The sequence below is a fragment of the Engystomops pustulosus genome, chromosome 1 (genome assembly GCF_040894005.1).
Source record: "Engystomops pustulosus chromosome 1, aEngPut4.maternal, whole genome shotgun sequence".
Taxonomy (NCBI): Eukaryota; Metazoa; Chordata; class Amphibia; order Anura; family Leptodactylidae; genus Engystomops; species Engystomops pustulosus.
The window spans coordinates 37571551-37588989 of record NC_092411.1 but is presented as its reverse complement, the minus strand read 5'-3'; the positions used below and the strand labels follow the sequence as shown (position 1 = coordinate 37588989).

The 17439-nt window shown below is 40.9% G+C and overlaps 1 protein-coding gene across 2 annotated transcripts in view; it reads left to right on the top strand.

The window, feature by feature from the left end:
* POLK (DNA polymerase kappa) overlaps nucleotides 1-10702 on the top strand; it is a 51720-nt gene extending 41018 nt beyond the window's left edge. For both annotated transcript variants that reach the window (XM_072138261.1, XM_072138269.1), the window contains exons 12-15: nucleotides 2236-2407; nucleotides 3945-4850; nucleotides 7069-7120; nucleotides 9459-10702. In XM_072138261.1, coding sequence (XP_071994362.1) covers nucleotides 2236-2407; nucleotides 3945-4850; nucleotides 7069-7120; nucleotides 9459-9543 — 1215 coding nt within the window. In that variant the 3' untranslated portion in view covers nucleotides 9544-10702. The remainder of the gene's footprint in view (nucleotides 1-2235; nucleotides 2408-3944; nucleotides 4851-7068; nucleotides 7121-9458) is intronic.
* The last annotated feature ends 6737 nt before the right edge of the window (nucleotides 10703-17439 follow it).

Here is a 17439-nt window from a genome sequence, read left to right as displayed (position 1 = left end):
TGTCACACAGCGCGCACCACGATCCTTCTCCTCCCTACATGGAAGCGACAGTTTGTCACGTCAGCGCCGCTCTCATCTATAATTTTGTCTTGCCCGAGAGCCGGTCACGTCACAGAGCTCTCAGGCACACTAGCGCATGCGCACCACCTGCTCTCGTCGCGCCTCGGCCAGTTTCCATTGCGGCTGCATAGGACAACTCACCCCCACTGTCTCCTTCCCGAAGCCTCACGATACTACGAGGCTTCGGCGGTACTTTGTGCAGCCATAATGGAACTCGGCTGTGGCGCAACAAGAGGAGGTGGTGCACATGCGCTAGTGTGCCCGAGAGCTCGGTGACATTACCGGCTCTCAGGCACATCAAAATTATAGACGGGAGCAGCGCTGACTGGACAAACGGTCGCGTCCATGTAGGGAGGAGAAGGATGGTGGTGCGCGCTGTGTGACACACAGAAGCGCCGGAGGTTGATTTGAATACTGAAGCAAACACTTCCTGAGCTGTCTAAAGGTATTTATGGGTCAGAAGGGTCATCTTAAAGTGGTAGGTTTCCTTTAAAGATTTCACATAAAGGATTGGATGCATTAAAGGGAGTCTAGCAGCTTCCAACTGCATTATGTAGGAGCCAGTGCTGATCGTCAGTGCTGCTTGTACACCCTGAGCACCTTACAGTCCGATTTACAGATGAGTTAGTTCTCTTTTGAACTTGGTGGTAAATATGGAAACCTCAGTCAGTCAATATTTGTTAGAAAAACATGACTGCAAAACATGGGCTGAATAATGTAAACTTGGCGTTGTTCACTTCCGTAAGACTGAAACACACCAAGCGCAACCCTCACCAAAATGTTTGGTCCTAGCACCAGAAGACACGGTCTGAAAGGGTAAAATGAAAGTGTCTTTACAGGGATTCGCATAAAGGTTTCTTATTAACCACAGCAAGAGTGGGATGTAATTATAATAACTGAAGCCCTTTACTTTCTCCCTGCTAATGTAATCAGACACAGAGATCGCTAATATAATAACCTTACCTTCTATTCACCGTCCGTTTTGTTTTATTCTGTCGCTAAAAAGGAGCCTGTAATAGAAAACTCTGACGCAGGTGTATACTGGGCTCTTATGCAGTTTTGTGATTATAGCAGCCTCTGCGCTGGTGCATGAAGGCAGTGTGAGAGGATTGTGACTACAGGAGCAGAGTCTGCATCATTATCTACTAAGTCTTGAAGAGATGGCTTACACATAGTAGTCGTAATCACAGCTTAAGTGGTTTTAGTTTGTATTTGTTGTTTGATGACTTTGTAAAGAAAATCCTGTTCACGGAAAAAAATCTGTTTTGAAACTGACTTTTACCCTACTAAATTCCTAGTCCCCTCAGGTAGGGTATGTAATGTACTTTCTAGTATTCCCTCTTTCTTGTGAAATCTCATTTGTTTACCTATTTAAAAAAAATCTCCTCTAAAATCATGCGTGGAGAAGAGTCATCTTTTGCCTGAGAGGAGTCAAGTTTAGAGGCTGCAGGGGAAGTGTCACATATTTGAGGCTCATATTTTCCGTTCTAGAAACATGCTACTATGTCATATTATAAGAACTGGATCTCCATCCGCAGATGACATTTTTAACTGGAACTGTCTATATCTCCGGTTCTGTAGCTCACAGTACCACTCCACCTGAAGCCTGTAAACTTGACTCATCTGAAATAAAATATGACTCTCCTCTGCTCATTTTCACATAAATTTGGCAGAGATTTTTTTTATAGAACAAGTGAGATTTTACACAAAAGAGGGATTTCTAAAAATAACATGTTATACCCTACTTAAGGGGGAAATAGTTTAATGGCATAAAACCTGGTGATGGGTTCCCTTTGTTTGCCCCTTTTTCTATTTCGTTCTATTACCTCGATTCACACTGTTAGCTGTGCTTCTTCCCACACTTGAGGAATAGTTCTCCTCAAGGATTGTGTTTATGTTTTACTTGTCTTGGTGCTTCCTCTTTCAGTTGTTTTATACATGTCCAGTAATTTCCTGCTTTGCACTTTGAGGGTTCTCTAAGCATTTATTAGAGTTAAGTAATAATATTGTGGCATCTGTTTGGAGCCATAAGAGTTCAGTCTATGGGTGGAACTTCCAGTTTCCATTATGGCTGTAACTTCCTAACCTGTACGTGAACTTTCACTCTTTGGCCAAAAGCAACAAACTGGAACCTTTTGTAGGTCTCTAAGCGGCCGTCTGCTTCCTATATTGTAGGGCAGAACTGTTACACTCAAACTCAAAAATGTGAAGTTTGAAGTCAAGACCAGAGCATCCACCGTGTCCTATGCCGTCTCCACAGAGGAGGAAATCTTTTCTGTAGCCAAGGACATTCTCAAGGCAGAAATCGATGTGGCTTCACCGGAACCTCTACGGCTCCGACTGATGGGTAAATCTAGAATTCAATACAATGAAAGTTATTTGGGATGACCCGAGCTGGTTTAAAGAAAAAATTAAAAAATAAGCACATTTTATATAATTCACGTGTTGCTATTCCCTTGGTTTTATATGGATCTGGAGGCCTAATACTCTAGGCATGTAAAATAGGAATACAATAAGATCCTCCCATTTGTAACACTTTGCAGTTTGAGGTCTCCGCTTTCTACATTTACTTAATGGGGTTGTTGGGTATTTAAAATCTTGTCGCTATTTTTATGCGAGACCCGTAGTGTCGACATGAGGAAACAATTTCTTGATGGAAATTTTTTAAAAAATACAATAATTTTGAAAAAATGTAGTCCCAATATGTGGATTTGTACTTTTTCAGCCTAGGGCTGACTGTAAATCTATTAGACTCCACCTCTGCAACTCTTCTCACCGCTGTTATGGGAAGAAAACCTTGGGTTGGACATTTTCCAGCTTTATCTACTCTGATATTGTGTTGTGATGGTTTCTGATCTTAGCATAGCAGGCTCTATGTTTTTGATTGTCTCCATAGAAATTGGATGCGTTTATAAGCCTAAGATTTTTTTTGTAAAATCAGTTTTACTCCAGACAAAGTTTAAAACTATAGTTATAACTGGAACACAAGTATCTGGCTGTGTTTTTATGTTGTCATAATTTGGCTAAACAATCTCTATAGGATAGACTATAAATAGACTATAAATATACCAAAGGACAGTCCTGCAACCCCTATTCTGGAAATGACCCCACAGATGCAGCTTTGGGGCTTAGGTGGGCACTTTCATATTGACCGTAGCTTTATTTTTGTAGCTTTCGCCAAAAATATAACTTTTTTTTTGGAAAATTAACAGTTCAGGTTAACATAAAATACCTTATGTAATATAATACTTACATAATATATCATACTTTTATCACCTATTATTAGTCCTTTCCTGCCTCCTAAACTGTTCAAGTTACTGCTTTGTCTGCAGTGGAGAAAGACTTTTACCTTTATATTTTTTTGTGCAGGAGGAGTCAAGCACTTTATGCATAGACATGGGGATACGAGTTTCTTTTGTAAATGAACAGTTCAGGTTAATATAAGATATTTTGTAATCTATGATACCTTTATCACCTTGTATTAGATCCTCTCCTGCCTGCTAAGCTGTATAAGTTACTGCTTGTCTCTGTCTTCAGTGGATAAAGACTTTACTATATATATCTATGGAAGAGAAGTCAAAGAGTGGATGCATAAACATGGTGACATGCTACGTAAGAGAACATATTTAGCCATTTTAGTATTATTCCTGCAGGATTTAGCATGTAGGAGTATTGATGTGTATTGAGACAGATCTCTTACTATCTCAACCAAGATCTCTGTGCTATTTCAGTCCTCTGCTCCTCTCTGAAGGCAGATCTGAGCAGTTGACTAAACAGTTTAGCAGGCAGGACAAGAGCCCAAACAAGAAGTTAGACATTTTTCCGTAAATTATATTCTAATATTCCGTGTTGACATTTCTTTCTACTATTCTTGCATTTTTAAGGTGTAAGAATTTCTGGATTTCTCTGTGAAGATGACAAAAAACATCAGAAAAGTATCACTAGTTTCCTGGGCTCAAATAAAGCTGTGAAGACTATGTGCTCAGGAACAGCAGACCCCAAAGCGACACAGAATCCGGCGCCTCAGAGGGAAAGCTTCTTCAATCAGAAACGTGCGGCAAGACTACAAGGGCTGGAGCAAGGGTCTACAAGTAATGCAGTCACCAGCAAGGAGCAAAATGTGACACATTCATCATCCGAGCCGCAACCGGACATCACTGAAGTAGACCAAATTTGCCAGGATCCTGATTTTACATGTCCTATTTGCATGATGAAAAAGAGCGACTGGAATCTAGAAGCGTTCAATAGACATATTGACCAGTGTTTGAGCAAATCGCCGACTTCCGGTAACGGTGAAATCCTAAGCAAATGTGAAGATGTATTTGAAAACTGTAGTGATAAAGCCAAAAAAAGTAACAAAGGCGTCGGAAAAGATGTTCGTATAAAGAATCTTAAAAACAAAATGGTGACGCTGGCGCCATCTGACGACATGGATGACTTTGTTATTGATAATAACACAATGCACACGCTCCATGACCAACGAGTAAAGAGCGACTCCTGCAGAGACAAAATTATTTGTGAGAACTCTATGGAAAATGCTGAAATAGAGGGGGATGTAGGGGGTAAAACCACGGATGAGAGTAAATGTGCATCATCACCATGTACAGCAACATGTAGTGAAGGAGCCATCTTCATCTGCCCGGTGTGTAACATCCAGCAAGATACTTCAGATCTTGCCGTGTTTAATAGACATGTCGATGTGTGCCTCAATAACGGTATTTTGGAAGAGCTCAAAGGACAAAACACCAACCTGGATCCAAAACATCCAGTCAGAAATGACCCACAAAATGGTAAGCGCTAGACAGAGGACATACTTTATATTATCAATTATAAAATTATGGAGAGCTACGGCTCAGCATTCAATAGTCTCAAAGTGTGAGTCCAGCTGTATTTATAAGCAGATCATTAAAGGGGTTTTCCACTTTTAGCCAATAATTGATATGGTTTGTGTAATGAAAAGTTATGTAGTTTTTCAATATACAGGCAGTCCCCTACTCCCCTTACAGACGACCCCTAGTTACAGACAGACCCCTCTGCCAACTGTGACCTCTGGTGAAGTCTCTGGATGTTACTTTAGTCCCAGGCTTCAATGCTCAGCTGTAAGGTGTCTGTGATGAGGTTTTATTGATAATCCTTGGTTCCATTACAGCTAAAATTTTGAAAATCCAATTGTCACTGGGGCAAAAAAAATTTTTTTGTTTGGAACTACAATTATAAAATATACAGTTTCGACTTACACGCAAATTCAACTTAATTACAAACCATTGGACCCTATCTTATATGTAACCCGGGGACTGCCTGTACTTTCCATATCAATTCCTCATGGTTTTTTAGATCTCCGCTTGCTGTGATGCTTTTATGTTTACTTCCAGTGGATAGAAATCTGTCCATGGTCAAGTGATGCACTCGCAGGTGCAGGAACGGTTACTATCACAGAGAGTAATCGGATCTGTGTGATAATAACGCCTTATGCATCTGTGTGACATCACATAACCACGGACAGACTTCTACCTACAGGAAGTAAACATACCAGCCTCCTATAGCAGCACAGCAAGCAGAGATCTACAAAACTGTGAGGAATTCATACAGAAAGTATATTGGAAAACTGTATAACTTTTTAATTTTCATTTCATTGTAACTTTTCATTATGACTTATTGGCTAAAAGTGGACAATTGATTTAACATCAACCTCCCTCACCCCTCAGGAAAATTGTTGTGAATGATTTATAGCACTGTATTAGAGGATGAGGGTACTTAATGGGTTTTCCCCACTAACTAAAGTTAGGTCTACTGCTGTTGGGCTCTCAGTGCTGATACCCCCAAAGATCGCGTGAATGAGGGGTCCGGTTGACCCCTCTTCGCTCCGTCAGATTAATGCAGCAGACAGCCGTGCATGACCATTCTGCTCCATTAATCTCTATGGAGCTGACAGAAATAGTCTGACGGAGCCCTTGTTTTCACCATCTCTGGTGGTCTCGTCACTGAGACCCCCATTGATCAGCAAGTTAGGCCCTAACTTAGTTTTGTGGGAAAACCCCTTTAAGTCAAGCCCTTGACAAAGAAATCTGTATCCGAAATCAGTATTGTGATCCCATGCAGCAATGTAACATGTTCCCAGATATAGAATGGCTTTCAACCTTCTTCCTGGCATTATTAACAATTTATTATAGTGTATGTGCTTCCGTAATCCATAAACTTCCATGTAATCTCTCTGGTCCATGTTACCCGTCTATTATTAGTGGTTTTTCCTTGCCCGGCCATCAGCTATAATAGGGTGTGTGTGTGTGCAGATCCCGAATGTCTTGGGAACTGGCCGGGACCTTTGGCTGCACCTTCCTTCTTTAGGTGAACGCACCATTACCAGTGCAATCTGTAAACATGGCACGCTGCCCGGCACACAGACAAAAGTCCTAGGGAAAAATAGCAGATCCTGCCAAGACTTCTCTCTTCAAATAAAACTTTTACTAGCCGCTAGACGTTTACTGCGCAGCTATTAGATTTTACAGCTGGCAGCCATAAGAACAGACATTCTCTGTGTAGTTTACGTATGTTGTCTTACATATACAAATATATGCTGTGGCCATGTACAAATCACCGAAATGGATACAGTACGTGACATTTATCAGAAGTTTCTGAGGTATTTTTTTTACTATTTAGTTGCCCATGGAAACCAATCACAGCTCAGCTTTAACTTTATAAACAGCTGTGGGAAAATGAAAGCTGAGCTCTGATTGGTTATCGTGGGCAAATAGAACACGTCTGCTCTCAGACACTTCTGATAAATCTCCCCCAGTATTTGTAATGTACAATATTCAATATCTCCTGAGGAAGATTTACAAAATTTACTTTAAAAAAAGAAACTAACTAAACAATTACCAGGAACCAATTACAGCAAAAATTTTTGCAGTGGCTTTAGGATGTGAAAAATGTGCTGTGATTGGTAGCAATGAGCTAATTTTAGGACTGTTTCTTTATTTCTTATACCTTTTTTTTTTTTTCTTAAACCAGGGATGGCAGTCAGGGGAAACGCTGGCAATAAATCCAATGCACGAAGCAAACGGTAGGTTTCTACATGATTTAGTCTTCTCTGTGCTATACTATACATAACAGCCTCCAGAACTTTTCTTCATGTTATCACCATCAGAGAAAATTTCACAGGTGAATCCCCAATAATAACTGGGCCCCCAGCCCCTGTATGAATTATACATGACAATTTACATAAAAATATTCAATATAGAGCATCTCAACCATTCAATGCATTCATACAGTAATATCAATAGATTAGAAGCATTGTGGGTATGTATTCCTGCCCTTAATTGAAATCAAGTGCTAGTCAGCAGGTTGCTGACAGGCGTCCTAGCACCATGTCTATGGTAAGGGCTAATCAAAAATCTTCTATGATGTTAAATACTTTTGTGTAAAAACTACAAAAGTGCTTAAAGGCAACCTACCATTTGATTTGATGCATTACGAACCAAACATACCTTGAGAATGCTGTAGCTACACTAAGGCAAAATCATATCTCGTTTTATACCTGAGTTGTGGTTTTGCTGAATAAACAATTATAAAATTCAGGATCTTGGGAAAGCTGGGTGAGGCTGGCTGCCTATATAAAAACATTACACACAGAGCTTGTCATTACACATGGAGCTTAGTCAAGACATGACTAATCAACCGGAGTTGGATCACTCATGCACTTCAGCTGGGGGATGGTGCAGCAATTGATTATTCTGCCTTCAGGCACAAAACAGGGATTGCATCATCCTGTGCAGCAGTGCATACTTAATGGGGCACATTTACTTACCCGGTCCAGTCGCGATCCAGCGGCGGGTTCTCTGACGCTGATTCGGGTTCTGCCGGGATTCACTAAGGTCCGTGCGCCGATATTCACTAGGTGTCGCTGCTGCGCCGAGGTCCGCCGAAGTTCACCTGCTTTTTTCTGGTGTATGTGAGTGCTTGATCTTGCGACACAAATGGCTTTTTAAATTCTGTGGTTTTTCCGAATCCTTCGGGTTGTCCGGTGGCCACTCCCCCCGATTTCTGTCGCGCGAAAGTCGGCGCGATTGCGCCAAAAATCGATCGCGTGCGCCACAATCCCGTGAAATACAGCGCAAAGCGGAAATATTCGGGAAAAACCCGACGGATTCGCGGCTGCGGACCCTTAGTAAATGTGCCCCAATGTGCTAGGAAAAGCACTGAGCACAGGCAAAGGAGCAAAACCACTCAGCTCAGGGATTAACCAAGATATGATCCTGCATCAGTGTAGCTACAGCATTCTCAAGGTATGTTTGGTTCATAATACATGAAATCAAATGTTAGAATTTATACCTTTATTGGCTAACCATAAAAAAAAATAATTTTAAGCTTTCAGGGCACACAGGCCCCTGTATCAGGCAAGAATACAGTTGAAGTCCTTGCCTGATGAAGGGGTCTGTGCGCCCTGAGGGTGCGGTCACACGTCGCGTTTACCGCATGCGTTAAAAAAACGCATTGGAATAGCTGGAGAGTGATTTGCCTAATTAAACACCTCTTAACACTTGTGTTTACAAAACGCATGCGTTAACCGCGATGTTAATGCATGCGTTAACAATGCGTTAACAACCGCATGCGTTAACCGCGATGTTAACGCATGCGTTAACAATGCGTTAACGGTTGCGTTTTGTAAACACAGGTGTTAGCAGCTGTTTAATTAGGCAAATCACTCTCCAGCTATTGCAATGCGTTTTTAAACGCATGCGGTAAACGCGACGTGTGACAGCACCCTGAAAGCTTGAAACAATTATATGTTTTCTGGTTAGCCAATCAAGGTATCACTCCTTAAGCACTTTTGTAGTTTTTACACAAAAGTATTTAACATCATAGAAGATTTCTGCACTTTTCTCAACATACTACTAGTGAAAAAAAAATAGTGTCAGCAATGTTTTAGGCATTTGGGAATTGTTAATATTAACATATAGCTGTACAGTGTTGGGCCCCAAGGATGGAATTTACTGGTGGATCCTGTTTGCTGTGAATTTATACCAGTTTTAGTAATCATGACAGGCAGCACGGTGGCTGAGTGGGTAGCACATCTGCCTAGCAGCGCTGGGGTCCTGGGTTCAAGTCCCACCCAGGTCAACACCTGCAAAGAGTTTGTATGTTCTCTTCGTGTTTGCGTGGGTTTCTTCCAGGTTCTCCGGTTTCCTCCCACACTCCAAAAACATACTGGTAGGTTGTTTAGATTGTGAGCCCCATGGGGACTTTGCTCAGCAATGCGTAATCTGCAGGCGCTATATAAATAAAGAATTATTATTATTAGTGGAGATATGCATTTCTTCGGACAGTTCTCCTTTATGTTTGATCTCCTTGGATGTTTCTAGTAACCTTATATTTTATGTTTTTTTTTTTACTCCATCTAGACCAGGAGCTGCACAGCAGAACCCAGCTTCTAAGAAAGCCAAGACGCAGCGCTCCAGTCTCACCATAGATGCCTTTTTTAAATAATATTTTCATATTTCTAAACAATGGGACATGTTTCCAGCACAATTACATTTGCATTGGATTATTTTACTATGACACTTTAAGAAAAGACTTCTCTTCCACCATGTAGTTACCCATGTGGTTTACCTACCTCAGGATGAGATTATTCCACTAGCAGAGGAGAAGCCATATTTTGGTGATCTGTTTTGGCAACCATGTCGTTCTGATCCGTTTTGACATCCATAGGACTGTAATGGATTGCACCAAACCGATTCCGACAAGTTCCAGGACCACCGATGCATGGACACTTAGGACATTGCAATCCAAAACCAGTCCACTTTCCTTATATTATGATTATTTATTTGGCTTTTTGTCCTGTATAAGTTATTTAAATATGTAAACGTTTTTGTGATGTTATTTAATAATTAAGGAAAAGAAAAGGAATATTCTTATATGTAGTATTAAGTGATTTTCCTCAACGTAGTCAGATTATTTTTTATTCTTTTTTTTGAAAGTCAGTAGATAACCCTATGAAGGAATAAAGAAATATTTTTATCTCCATAGAAGCTCAGGTACAAGGCCATCTAAACTGGTATAGATTGGGCTCTGATGTAAGATATTAGAGCATACCTGTCTATTCCAGTAATGGGGGATTTGTGCATTGAATGGAACAGATTTTCTAAATGCTGAGAATTTATTTCTTGCATAGAAAATGAAGTTTGCTGAAACTTTGCAAATACTATATTTTTAATATAAGTTCTTTTTAAAATTTATTTTAGATGAAGATATGTTGAATCCTTGTTGCTATTATCTTTTTTTCTGTTTTCTTGTTCTTTCAATATTTTTTTCCTGCACAAAGTTGGAATTCACAGACTAATATAACAACCCTCCAGAAACCAGTCTGCACTTGGTCAGATACATGGACTGGTTTTGCAGTGCTGCTCTATTGAAGTGAATGGGGGTAAACTGCAATACCACACATGAACAGATGGGGTGCTGTGTTTATGAAGAAAACAGCATTGTAATAGTAATCCTGGACACCTTTTGAATTAGACTTAAGCTATGATTGTTTTGTCTGGTGCACTTCACAAGGTACCTGTCTGAAGCAAATCTAGTCCTCCGTAGATTATTTATTTGTGGAAATAATTTTATGCAATACTTTAAACGCTGTGTATTTATTATCTTTCTAATTTATAAAATAAAACAATAATGTTTTAATTTAATGGTGTCATTTGATATTTTTATATTGCACAATTTGTTTTGTTATGTAGATTATTTTATCCTGTTTTTTTTTTTTAATATTTCTTCCAGCTGTAAACTATTGCATGAGAAATATCATTTGTAAGATGCATTATGCATACATTTTTGTTTACCAGGAATTTCCACATTTCCAAGCAAATACCCCCCAAAAAATCAATTTACTAAATTCCCAAAGCTCCAGAATAATAACAATTATCTGGATGTCAAAATACGCAATAGGGCACATTTACTAACCTGTCCGACGGAGTTCTCTGAAAGTGCATTGTCCGGCGATATTGCACTGTGCCGTGATTTCACTAAGATCGTGCTCCCAATATCCTGCATGTGTCGCTTCCCCGCTCAGGTCCGCCGGAGTTCACCTTTTTTTTTTCATGGTGCATGTAAGTGCATTGTCTTGCGACACAATCCCAGCGCAGACAACTGTTAAATACCCGTCCAAGCCGTGCAATCCCTGAAAAAGGTCCGATGAAAGAGAGTAGCGAGACCCTTAGAAAATGAGCTTCAGTGACTTGTCTTTGTGCAATATACAGTACCTTGTGATGGGATGGGCTTGTATCTTTTTACATTTCCAAATAAAACTTAAATTTTACTGGTGTGTGGATATTTAAATGGGATGAAAAAAATCCTGATTCTGACGTTTTAACACATTCACGCTGGCAAAAGGGTTTTGCCTGCTACCTCCTCTACATTCAAGTGTGACTCCCAACTTTGGTCCAATGTGATTTAGAAAATTTTGGGTTGACAAGGGAACAAGGATCAACAATAAAGCTTCATTGCATACACCGTACAGTATATCACTGTAGTCAGGGGATAAAGTTCAGTTAATTACGGGTGTCCAGAGAGGTCACAGAGGTCTTTTTGTAACTAGGAGTTCTTAAAGGGAACCTACCACCACATATCTATCGATAAAGGTAGATCGGGTGGTAGGTACATCTATATGACGTGAGGATAGCCCTGAAAAGGGCTATCCTCACGTCCTATTGATGTACCTACTACCCGATCTACCTTTAAAGGAAACCTACCACCACATATCTACCTATAAGTCAAGAACCACCTGTACATTTGTTCTGGTTATTACAGCTCAGCCCTGTTACCTGAATTGGGTCTAAAGCACATGAACCACATTTCACAAACTGAACACTGGTCTGGGATGGAAGTCCATGCATCATAGTTATACATGTTGTAAGCAATATCCATGGGAGCTCTGCGCCATACTTATAATCATGTACGACGCGCTGGACAGTGATCCGAGATATAGAAAAGATGCCACATTTCCACAGCCCAGTTTTCTTGAATACCTATGGGGTTTTTTCTGCAAAATTCCCTAACAAGAACCTGTTATTAATTGCTCGCTGCATATTTCAAAGTCTAACGAAAAAATAAGTATTATTGAGAGACTGTGAAGCAGCGAGACGTGACTTTCATTATCAGGAATTGCTTGTCCACGGGAACAATACCCACATTCTTTATGGGGATAAATATTATTATTGGAGGCTGCTACAGATTTCACTCCCATATTATAGGGATCAAAGAAAGAGTCACATCACGATCCCAGTGAAAGGACTGGTGACTTGTCAAATATTAATCAATTGTCATATTGAAGAGAAACTTCCAAATGGATCCACTTATTATTGTTTGTTTTGTAAAATAATAAGCTGCAGGTTGATGGGATATCTAAGCCTGCACTGCTGCCCTACAGGAGGAGCCGCAGACTACAGGCAAATAGCAAATACACTTTAGATCAAGGTATTTAAAAGGCTATTCCCACGAAGACAGGAGTCTAAAATACTGTACTCAAGATAACAAAATAACACATTGGGGGGCATTTACTAAGGGCCCGATTTGCGTTTTCCCGACATGTTACCCGAATATTTCCGATTTGCGCCGATTTCCCCTGAATTGCCCCGGGATTTGGGCGCACGCGATCGGATTGTGGTGCATCGGCGCCGGCATGCACGCAACGGAAATCGGGGGCGTGGCCGAACGAAAACCCGATGGATTCGGAAAAACCGCCGCATTTTTAAAAAAAAATGTGTCGCGAAATTTGCACTTACCTTCACTCAGCCCGTCTCGGTGTATTCCAGTGCGTTCCGATGCTCTTCAGCGCAGCAGCGCCACCTGGTGGGCGGCGGAGGAACTGCCTTAATAAATCCCGGCCGGACCCGAATCCACCGCAGAGAACGCGCCACTGGATCGTGAATGGACCCGGTAAGTAAATCTGCCCCATTCTCTAATTCGACAAAATAATAAAGTACTGTAGATAAACTACCATTTAATCTAAGCACATTGTCAGCACACAGCATAGAGGAATCATGAAGTGTCCGCTCAGTTAGTGCTCAACCCCAAAGTAATGGATTAGAAATAGTACCTTCCTTAAATAAATCCCTCTAGTCCACATAGCTGCTAGTATCACATTGCATATGTCAGTTCCATCTTCCCTGTAGCTCCTTCTTCCTACTCCTTCATGAGTCTGGACTGTCCTTTCGTGTCTAGAGTCCATAAAATACAGTATGATAAGTATGTGTTTCAATCCATATGGCAAACTTTGTCAGGCTATAAGAGCGAGGTACCTTCTTACCGCGCAAATCCACAGTCCATGCAATCAATTAATACCACTGACACTGGGCTATAAGCTGCTGCTACTTATAGCAGAAAAAACTTCTATTTTTACAAAACTTCCATCAAAATATTCACCATGCAATCAGCATAAGGCTACATTCACACTGCCGTTGCCCGCCAGTATTCTAATTCCTCTCAAACAGAGATTAAACATACTGTATACACATCAGCAAGTGTGATAAACCAATAAAAAAAACATTTTGCTATAGTTTTTCTTAATTTTTTTTGCATGTAGATTCATTTATAATAAATTTGCATTTACCGATAATTTTACCATTAAATTTTTTGCCAAATCTAATTTTTGAAAAGTTTGCTCATCTCTAGCCCCAATATGTAAGTAAAAATTTACCAAATATGGTCTCTAACTTTTAGCACTATGTGACTTTGATAAAAAGTTCTTGATTGTTTTTCTTGAATTTTAGTGTTTCCACATGTGATGCCGAAGGGGATGGTGATCATGATTGATCTAAGAGGTGATGTGATTACCGTCAAAGCTATTGCTGCCCCATCACAGTGTAATAACCTAATGGCTAAGTGGGAGAATAGCTGCCAGACAACATTTAATAAGGTAACAGTGTTGATCTGGGTAGACACGTGGATTGTGTGCTGCAGCTGCAGCCTAACAGAGAATCATCACCTGGCAAAGAGTTCAGCAGAACAGCTGTCTCTTAATCTGATAAATTTTTAAGTGTCTGTCACTTAAATTTTTATTAATAAATTATTATTTTTGATATTGTGTCCCCTGGGTCATGGGTGCAGTGGGGTATAAAGGAAACCTTTCATCTCAGATCTACCTATTAAGTTAGATCCGGTGGCAGGTTTCTCTAATAAATGCAATTGGAGCCCTTTTCAGGGTTAATCTTTCACTGGCCGATAAGTTTGCCTAATATGCAAATTTTTTAAAGAGGCTACTCGGGAGTAGGGAAGGTGGAGCTGAAGCTACATGGCGCAGCTACTGCATGTCCCAGTAGCCTTATTCGATCCACCTACCCAGAGATGTTCAGCGCTCAGCTCCTGGTGGCTGCACGCACTGGTCCGCACCCTGCATAAACCATGTATGCAGAGCCAGCAGCTGCGTGTACTCGGCTCCGAAGTCTGAGCTACTGCGCATGCACTGTAACTCCGGCTTTGGAACCCAACAACGGCAGCCGCAAGCTCAGCACGGAAAAGTCTGCGCACCTGCCAGTAGCTGCGTGCAGAAGATATAGTAGGAGGACCGAAAGACGCTACTGGGGCGCGGAGTAGCCACGGCATGTAGCCTCAGCTCCGGCTAATTTTCATATTAGGGCAAGAAAAGATTTAAAAACTTATCGGCCAGTGAAACATTAGCCCTAAAAAGGGCTGCAATGGCATTTATTAGAAGAACCTGCCACCGGATCTACCTTAATAGGTAGATCGGAGATGTTAGGTTTCCTTCAATTCCCTTGTATATTCCCACCTATTGTGATGTTACCTTCTACATTTTGGCTCTTATCATCCTCCCTCTTACCTAATCTGCTCTTTACTTTGATCTTTAATGAATTCTGTCTTACTAGGAAGATGGACAGAAGATCATCTACTTACTTCCAATTCTACCTAATTAGAATCTCTATTCGGAGGGAAGGACGGGCAATAAGTCACATAGGGGGACATTCATCATTGACTTTCTGACAGAAAACTTTGTTTCCTTTGCTAAGCCTATTGTGCCCTATTTATGAATTGTAGGTGTTACAATATCGATTACTTTTCCTAATGCTGTTTTCCGTGCAATTTTTGCAGCACACTTAGGCTGCATTCACACTGCCGTATGGGGGACGTATATGCGGGCTACGTATATGTGGGCTATATACGTCCCCCATCGACGGCAATGGACGCACGGCGCCCTACGTGCGGCACCGTACCACTCCGAACCCCGTGAAAAGATAGGACATGTCGTGCCGTGGATCCTGTTCCTCTATGGAGAGGGAGGGGGGTGAGCAGCGCTACTCCGCCCCCCCCCCCCCCGACACCGCCATGTGTCCGCCGTGCTACAGTACCGCGCGTAACGGCGGTGTGAATGCAGCCTTAGAGCTGCAAAAATCTGGTCTATGGAGTTCTAGTTCTCCTTCATGAATGTGGAGACACTTCTAATCCCTTTTGGGTTCTTGCTCCACTTTCTTCCATCCCAGTGAAAATTTTAGCCTGATTTGTGCACCAAAAACACGGACCCTGCACCAAAATTCATCACATGCACCGCATAATCTAAATGCATCACAAGCACAGAAAGCATTGAATATCATGCCCAAAGACAGGAAAGATGAGTTTCTAAAACGGTGCTAAAAACAACAGGATTTACAATGTATTATTTTTAACATCTGCATTAAAAATATGTAGTTCTTTGATGAGAGGCTATAACCTTAGTTGGAACATATAGGGGACATTTATCAGAGCTTTCGACCCATCAGGAATCGCAGTTATTTCCCCCTTTACACCCCCTACATGCCGGTTGGGCGTTCTTGCACCGCACTTGGGCACTATCGCCTGCGACCTTTTAGCCCTGAACGGTTGATGGAATTTTACACCAGAGCAGCCCCCTGCTAGATACATTGGGTGACTGGAGCCTCCTGATGTATCCGCTGCGGCAGAGGGGCGGGGCTTATATCATACACTGGTGCAGGACGCATAGGTGTATGATAAATGTCCCCCATAAAGTCGATATAGAACTGGGTTTGGCTGCAGGGAATGTGCACAGCTATGACAGTTCAGATTAGTAAACCCTCAGGAATTTTAGATCTTCTTGTTACACCAGTACAACTTGTTGGAGTCTCTCGTGCAATGTAATGTATTTAGTTTATGTTGTTGATGCCTTTAGCTGTCTCCCAAATTCCTGCTGTTCCCTCTGTATGAGGAACACTGAGGAATGAAATGAAAGTATATCCACTTCTTTAAGGCTACATTCACACAGGTCTATGACATAGGGTGATTTATCCACAGTACTGTGACCTGGCGGACATGACCTGTGACATGTACTATGTTCTGGCGGGTTGTGGCTGTTTGGCTTTCTATGCAGAGGGGAGGGGCTAGGACCGCTCCCCCCCCACCCACTTTTCTGCAGAGGGCCACATGCTCGCCCAACATGGGCATGTAGCCTAACAGTAAAGTTTACCCCTGATCTATAACTAATTTTATTATTTTATTTTTATATTTGCTCACTTCATTAAGATGCCCCTTAATGATTAGTGATCTGAAAATGGTGTAACCGGATTTTACCTTACTGATATTGATAGGTCACTTGGGATCCCTACTCATCATTTGCTTCTGTTTTCCACTGACACTGAAATCCAAACAGTCTATGTAAAGTAACTGCAGCTCAGATGGGCTCAGCTTACAGAGCTGTGTGCGGCTTGTTATCTTTGTGATCAATTGTATTTTCTAGTGGCATTGTTTAATATTCTGTGCCTTATACAGGGAAGCCAAATGTGGTAGAAATAACAAAACAAGGAAGCTGTGGCATTTTCTAGTGTTTTTTCACTGCTTTCACTGTGCATCCCAGATGACACCCCCTCTTTATTGCTTAGGTCCCTACGATCACGGAGATTCCAAATTTATAAAGTTTAATTATGCCTTAATACCTTTAAAAAATGTAAACATGTTGCCATAATCATCCTTAATCATCCATAACTTTTTTGATACTTCAGTTCACTGAACGGTGTAAGGTGTCATTTTTTGAGGGATGTGCAGCTGTTTTCATTGATACCAATTGTTATCACTTTTTATTTAAATTTTATGGTTTGCAAAATGGCAGATAAGAGGCAATTCGGATATATGGAGTTTTTTTTCCATTGGAATGTTCACCATATGGGATAATTTTTATTTTTATAGACCAGGCATTTTGGGATGCAGGATTACGTAAGTATATGTTTAATTTGATCTGTTTGTTTATTTACATTTGCATTTTGGGAAAGGGGAAGATTTAAATTTTACTTTTTATTTACTATTATTTGAGGTTCTTTAGAATATTTGAACACTCAATACAATACTATTAAAGGAAACCTACCATTTGATTTGATGCATTATGATGCA